The 8,331-nt window shown below is 32.0% G+C and overlaps 1 protein-coding gene across 1 annotated transcript; it reads left to right on the top strand.

The window, feature by feature from the left end:
- Positions 1-681: 681 nt before the first annotated feature.
- Positions 682-5,725, top strand: LOC128162477 (uncharacterized). Its single transcript, XM_052825705.1, has 3 exons — positions 682-1,341; positions 2,739-4,068; positions 4,281-5,725. Exons 2-3 carry the CDS (start codon positions 2,740-2,742, stop codon positions 4,986-4,988), a joined length of 2,037 nt encoding a protein of 678 aa, XP_052681665.1. The 5' UTR covers positions 682-1,341; position 2,739; the 3' UTR covers positions 4,989-5,725.
- Positions 5,726-8,331: the final 2,606 nt, after the last annotated feature.

Genomic DNA, 8,331 nt, shown 5'->3' with positions numbered 1-8,331 from the left:
TTAGATTTTAAATGGTACGAATAATTTAAATATTAAGTGTAGTCCGACATTGTATGTATTTCTACGCCAGAGTTCAATAAAGTCTTGTTCAACCGGACGCTCGACTGTCTACGTAAATCTCCGACAAGCACAGAGTCTCTCTCGCTTGTCGAATATTAACGGAGATAGCCGAACGTCGATCTGGTTGAACGAGACTAGAATTAAATATTGCCTGAATCCATGCAATTGATCAGAACTATTTCGATTACTGATACGTAGTTTGACGGAATAATTGTTTGAATATTACACAAGATTCATATGGGGTTTTCACGAGATTCCTGTCGGTGAATTTATAAAATAAAAAAATGCGTAATTCAAATAATATAGAAAAATACTTACCATGCAAAAAAACAACAACAACAAAACATGACAAACATATCGTTTATTTTAAAATCAATAATAATCTATAAAATCAACTCCCGTCAGAACTTCAGTACTTTGATTTATACTTCTTATTTTGAGTAATTTTCCATGTCTTTTAAATTATCTCTTTGTCACTTGACGTTTTATCTGCTAATTATTTTCAAAGAAAATTATATTACGGAATACCTGTTATGCATTCATTACATCGCGCATGTCTTCGTTCATACTATGGAAAACAGTGAGCGTTGGACACCATTACTTTATCTTTCTACCAAAGAACTAAAGCCACGAAGTGCCAAAATCGGCCCTGTGATTATGAGTAAATTGAAGTCTCCCATATTGCAAAATCTATCATAATATTAAAAAGCTTGGACCTTCTTTCTTAAAAATCCGTAACATTTTTTCCGCGAAAACTCATGCAGATATATATTATAAGAAGCTAAACCGGTATCGGTCACCAGTTTTTTGCAAATTTTGCTACATGTCACCTATTTGGATAAAATTTTTTATATCGCCCCACGCCTCGATCTAAAAAGTATTGAAAAAATAAAAATTAACAATAAAATTGTGTCAAAAAAATCTTGATATTTTTTGGATCGAGGCTTGGGGGTTATTTGCATTTTTAACTTACACTTTCTGCAAATAACCGGAATTTTTCATTCCATGCAAGTGGATTTTTGGTATATGTCATCAAAACGCCGAATAAAACAGAAAAAAAAATTAAAAAGAGACTACATGGTATCTTATTGTTCATTTTTAATGTCTTTTTGAATAAAGATTTTTTTTTTTAAATCGTATCGTATGCTCAATATTTCATGACTACGGAGCGGATCCGTAACACGAAAGTTCCGTATTGTTACTCTTGAGAATAAAATAGAAGATGAAGATTGTCTACGATCACAAACCATGACAAACTGAAGAAAAATAAAAACATGCAAGGTAAGTAGTTTTCTTCATCGATTTTAACCACATAATAACCTATAACAAAAACAAATACTCCCCTCAAGTTACTGGATCCACCCCTGTGCCCGTACAAAACTGGTGTGACTTCCCTTTGATCTTGATAAACAGTTAAGCTTGTGAATAAAAATGTATCTTGAGTAAATATCTAGCACAAAAACTTTCTTTTCTTTACTATCTTTATCATTAGATAATCTCGATACATATTACATGCACAAAACGTCTGCTTGTCACCGAGTTGTCACCTCAGATAGGACCCCCCCCCCCCCCCCGGAAAAGATGTAAAGTAAATCAGAGAGGTAACGTTATATAATTTTTATCTTGGCCTTTGTTAATCAATGACAATGAATTTATCAAGTCTGTTTCTTGAATTTTTATCATATGGATTGTACAACGTTTGATACGTGTGCATGTCTGTATACACTGTTTACGTTTCCTTGTCAACCGACACTAGGTCAACCGGTTACTGGATAATTCGTTCCTTAGATATTCTGGTTCATGAAATTTTTAACACTTGCAGAAAACAAAAAAACCCCAAAAAATCCATGTAAAAAAAGAGTAATGAAATGAAAATAAATATTGGTTGTTTTTCTTGATAATTGAAACATAAAACATTGCATCTAAATGAGGAAATAAGTACAGGAATAAAAAAAACCCAATTAACTTAAAGACTTAAAGATAAATTAATGAAGTACATTTATTTCTTGAAAAAAATTCAATATTAAAAATATGAACAAATAACCCATATATTATCAGTTTTCGTGATTGTAATTATTATTAAATTCCGTTGGAAATTATTTATAATTGTTCTTTATATTATTGACCAAAAAAAAAATTAAATTTATAAAAAAAAAAAGCATACATAACGTATAAAAAAATTCATACATAATTAATATGGATATAATCAATAAAGAGTATAGATAAATGCTTTTTTAATCAATAATAAAAATAATCCTAAACCAGAGAAAAAATAATTAATGGAATTAAATTGCTAATTGTAAAATTATAAAAACATTCACAACGTAAAAAAATTAATCTATATATTTGTACTCAATAATTAAAAAAAATATCTAAAGTACAAAAAATAATTTATTCATAATAAATACATAATTCCGTTCGTCGTCAGATACGTGTTAAAAGGATGTTCCATCTGTCTTAATTTCTTCTTAATACAGTAAAACTCGTTTATAACGAACACGAATATATGAAAATCTCGGGTATAACGAAAGGTATAACGAAGGTTTTTTAGTCCCCAGCACTAATTGCTCATATAATTTTAAAAGAAATGAAAGACTATAAAATAATGAATTTTTGAATAAATGAAAAAACTATAAAATTGTAATTTCCACTTCATGTTTTTCTTTGTTGTTTTGTAGAATGGAGCTAGTTGATGGCAGAAATAGATTTCCGTGTGTTCTATGTAAGAAAAGAACTAAGCCAAATGACAGGAAGAAATGTGAAAGCGTTGAAATAAGACGATTTCTGAGGAAAACGTTCATGGTGGATGCTAGACCAGTGGATGTGTTATGTAATAAATGCAGACACCAGTACTACAGAAACAAACAAGTAAAAGAAAAACCTATTAATGCAAAACTTGACACTGAACTTCCAGGAAACTCATTATGTCTAAGTCCACCATCTGTTACCCTGCCTCTTCATAGGACTGTTTCTTCCCATTCATACTGCTTCATTTGCAAGAGACCCGGGCCGAAGCTCATCGTTGTGCCGATATCAGCAAGACTCTCAGCATTCATCCACAAGGAAGTGATTATCCCATCTGGCAGCAGGTGCTGTCCCTCACATATTGCTAATGATGATTTTATCACAGGATCACTGAATAATTTAAAGACTATAGATACATCATGTTTGAACAGACGTACAATAGTAGACCTAATCACAAGGATACGGAGTTATGCAATTCAGAATTGCTCATCCAAATTCACGTTTGATCCGTCATACCTTAACAACCTGGATTACATCACTCTAACTGGAATATCCAAAGACCACTTTGCAGATCTGCATCAGGAGATAGAAACAGAAATAAAAAATACACCTAGCAGAACATCAACAATGTCTCTAGGAATATTCCTTCTCAAAATGCGATCTGGAATGTCGAACCAGTTAATGTCAACAATATTTGGTATTTCAAAGTCGTCAGTAAGAAGAGCTATTTCAACTGTCAGGACTGCACTTATGAATAAGTTTGTTCCAGAAAACGTAGGATTACACCATATATCTCGCCAAGAAGTGATAGCGAACCACACAAGACCACTGGCCCAATCTCTCTTTGGAAATATGACACAAAGTCAAGCCATCGCAGTCCTTGATGGGACTTATATATACATCCAGAAAAGCAACCATTTCCAATTCCAAAGAAGGACATACAGCATCCATAAAGGCCGCCCTTTGGTTAAGCCAATGGTTGTTGTTTCAACGGATGGATATTTCCTGACAGTAGTTGGTCCCTATCTTGCTGACAGTCGAAACAACGATGCATCCATCCTGAATCATATGTTGAAATCAAATATAGAAGACATCAAGAACTGGTTTGAAGATGACGATATATTTATCGTGGACAGGGGATTTCGGGATGCCCTTGGAGTCCTTGAGGAGTTTGGTATAAAAGCATACATGCCTCATCTTCTTGCCAAAGGGGAACGGCAAATGCCCACACCTGATGCAAATGCCAGTCGTTTGGTTACCAAGGCAAGTAGACTTCCTAATTTCAAAATACATGTACCCGGTATGTAGCAAATAAAGAAAATCCTAATTTTGTTTCTCTTTATTTGGTGTACTCAGAGTGTAAGGATGTGTTGCAATAAGGTCTTTGACTTGATACATACTAGTACTTGCATTTAAAATTGAGATTTCATATGAATTTACTTATTGTTTTGCTTTTCTCATTTTCTGATTTACAGATTCGCTGGGTTGTGGAGGCTGCCAATTCCAGGATTAAACGTTGGAAATATCTTGCACATACCCTCCCAACAAATCAGGTGCCATTCATAGGGGACTATGTGCGAATTGTATGTGCGATTTCCAATAAGTATTTACCACCCCTCTCTACAGGAAATGCAGATGACGATGAAGCTCTTGCAGCCAAGATGCAATACCTGTCAAAGCAAGTCAACAGTTTAAAGGCATTTGTGGAAGAACATGCACTTGACAAGAGGTCATCCTGCTGGGAAGTTTCATCCGATTCTTTGAATTTCCCCAAGCTAGACGAAGAAGAAATTAGAAATTTAACTTGTGGAGTATACCAAGTAAGGCTTTGTCCAAGTTATATTCAAGAATACATGGAAGGAGAGTCTGACATCTTGGTCCATAAAGAACACCCCGGCTTAATTAGAGTTAAGTTGCAGAGTAGGCATATTTCATCAAAGAAGTATATGCTCTGGATCCAATACACAGAATCAGCTGTCACTGCCTGGTATTGTAAATGCCGTGCGGGTGCACGTGTGGTAGGTGTCTGCTCGCACATTGCATCTGTTGTGTGGTACTTGGGATTTGCAAAGCACAATGATGTCGATGTTTCAGCTACAGGTATTCAGAACTGGGGTGAATATGTCAAAGACGCTGCAATTATTGATGTCTCTGACACTGATGACAGTGACATTGAAGAATGACAGCTACAAGTACATGTAGGACTATCACATAAAGTGGATACTATGTATAACTTAACTATCTTTCATTTAATTTATACTTGTATATTTTCAATAATAGAAAATATTATGTAATATCATAGAACATTGAATGTATTTAAATCATCTAGAAATATTGTATTTAAATCATCTTTAAATATTCCTATAATTCCAGTACGTATAGATATACATGTACATGTATGCATATTTGAAGTAAAAGTTTAAATGCAACTGTAAATTCTTCAACGAATTATTTTGTTTAAGTTAAATGTATGTATCATAAATTGTAAAAAATAATTTCTGAAATCCCGCTATGGTTGATATGTCAAAGAAAGGCAAACCCGAAAATGAATATGAACATGTATTATTACAAAAAATGTTTAATGTTTGTTTATAATTTGGTTATTAGATTATTGTTATAACTTGTACTAAATGCATTCTTGGTAAATCATATTTTATAGTTTTATAAATGTATGTAAGTAACAATTCACCACTGTATCCGGAAATCACCATATATTTACTTTTAAAAGATGATAAGTGAATAAATATTACCTTTGGTGGGATTTACATTTTTACTGCTTCCATGTACATGCGGTATTTTAAATGAGAATAAATTTTAATTTGCATGCAATATACACTATTTTACTGATCTTAAGATTTATTTAACTATAGTTACATTTATATTTACCAAGTTGGAGTAACGGAAAAGTTATATGCATCCATACTTCTTAATTGAGTGAACACACCTTTTATCATTTAATCATATTATCTTTGAAATGTTTTTACCCGCTGATCAGACCTATGTAAAAAATTAACTAAATAATTATTACAGTATTACTTTTATTTCTTTATGCTATTATGTAATTTTGTCTCAGTCCATAAAAAAAAATTAGTGTATGACCTTAGGGTCTTCACATACATTTCACCTTCTTATACATAACAGTTTCTTATGACGTTATAGTAAACACGTCAACGCCATAACGTCATACTAAACAAACAGAAACAATACAAAGTTTGAACGACTGTAAAAGGAAAACTAGAAAAGATATTGGGAAAAAATTAAGTGTTTTCTAAACTATAAATCTTAAAGTATTATTTGAGAGACTTTCACCTATTTTGGTGACAGGGCCGATTTTGGCACTTCGTGGCTTTAGTTCTTTTTACTGATTATTTATTTTTGACCGGGATGTTTGATGACCAAAGTATAGTTTTTACCATCCTATTAATGTATTACATAAAAACTATATTATATTGAATAACTTTTTCACAGATTTATATCATCTTACATGTTCTCAGTAAGATCCGTGGGGTGTTTTTTTTTTTCTTGAGTTTTATATACAATGCTACATGTATGAGTTGTTAAATGTTTCAATTTTTTATGAGAACTGTATTTTGTTCTGATTTCTGCTCAACGAAACAATTCATCCAGGCATATACTATCAACACCATACTATTTAAACAGATGTTTCAATGGAATTTTTCTTTACGGGAAATATAACTTTTGATATTGTATGGTTGACAGTAAGTTACTGTCATGTTTCATGGATATGTTTGCAAAACAGAAAACTTAAATAGACTTTTTGACCTATTATTTGAAATGTTTGAATGTTTAACATTTCTTTACTACCTGACATTTTTTATCATTATTGTTTCTTTATTCAAGTGTATCCTTTATCATTGAAATTGCACGAATCAATTTTTGTAATGCGCAATATGGTTTAAAAAAAAAAAAATAAAAAAAATAAAATAAAAACACGAATAAACTCTTTATATTGTTTTGCTTTTTCCTTGATCCTTGCACTACTTCCTTATTTCACTTACTTCACTTTATTTCATCCTTATTTCACTTCCGTAACAATTTGAAGTACATTATTACAATATAGACGAGACATTTGACCGCTTGTACATGTAACAAATATGTTGATTCCAGTTTTTGAAATCTCTACAATTATCTTTACATTCAATTTTTTCCTTTCATTTCTTATCATGCGTATGTATATTGACATTGTTTGACGCTGTTTCATTGGTCAGCAGTTAGCTTCTACCTGTCGAAGTGTAATTCTAAAACATATAAAACTTTTGACGTCAGACCGATTTTGACAATTATAAACATTATGTTTTGCAGAATGTCCACCTGGTTATACCGGTGATAATTGCTCTGAAGTTTGCCCATCATCACACTATGGTCTTGGATGTGCTCACACCTGCAACTGTTCTGAATGTCATCATATCAATGGCTGCATTTCAACACCCAATATACATATTGGTACACGTTTATAAACATTAAAATTTAAAAAATATCCAAAATAAATATCTATCGGAAATATGAATTATTTTTCATTGCATGTCTTTAAGAAATATTCAGCAATTTAAAAAGTTCACTGGGATATGAAGTTGGTTGGTCACGTGATCAAATCCTGTGAAGCCCAAAGGGCTTCTCACTAGATTTGATCACGTACCAACCAACTTCATATCCCAGTTAACATTTCTGTTTATTACTTATTTTGACGTTTGATAAAGACAAATCGTTCAGAACTGTTAAAATAACTGAGATTTTTTGTTTACAATAATCCATGCAACAAGCTATAAGTGCGTGCTCAGGTCATTGCGACGTAATGAAAAAGTTTCGCTATTTTATAGGTTCATATAAGAAAACATATTTGCAAATGTAAATATTGTTCTATAGTTCATGCACAATAACGTTAAAGTTTATAATGTACTGTTTAATAAATGTTATGAAAGGTCTTCTCATTTTCATGAAGGATAAATTGTTATAACGAACAAAACATTTTAAAAAAAAATAACAATAGAAAACCAGACAAAAAAATGACACGTTTTTCTTTTTTCATTATTAGTGTATTTTGCAGGCTGTTCACCTGGTTATACTGGTGATAATTGCTCTGAAGTTTGCCCATCACCATACTATGGTCTTGGATGTGCTCACACCTGCAACTGTTCGGAATGTCATCATATCAATGGCTGTATCTCTACTGCAGAAGAACAAAATGGTACACGTTTATATAGATAAATATTAACATTTGTCGCTATCCAATATTTTTTAAGGAACAATATTTCCATTTTGTTAATATAGTTGAAATTAATACTTCCTGTATTTTTATTTCAACAATTTAACAATAAAGGACACTGCAGGCAGCCAAAATCATGAAATACCATACATAATTCTATATATGTTTTTACAATAAATAATTATACAGGACATAGACCCGTCAACATTCTTTGCAACAGGCATAAATACAAACGACATGTATTATCTGGCCAAATAACTGTTTCTACAATTTCAACTTCATAAACACATAGCTTCAATAGG

The sequence above is a fragment of the Crassostrea angulata genome, chromosome 9, assembly GCF_025612915.1.
Source record: "Crassostrea angulata isolate pt1a10 chromosome 9, ASM2561291v2, whole genome shotgun sequence".
NCBI lineage: Eukaryota > Metazoa > Mollusca > Bivalvia > Ostreida > Ostreidae > Magallana > Magallana angulata.
Note: the sequence above shows the minus strand (reverse complement) of the source record. Positions and strands in the feature narration are given on the sequence as shown.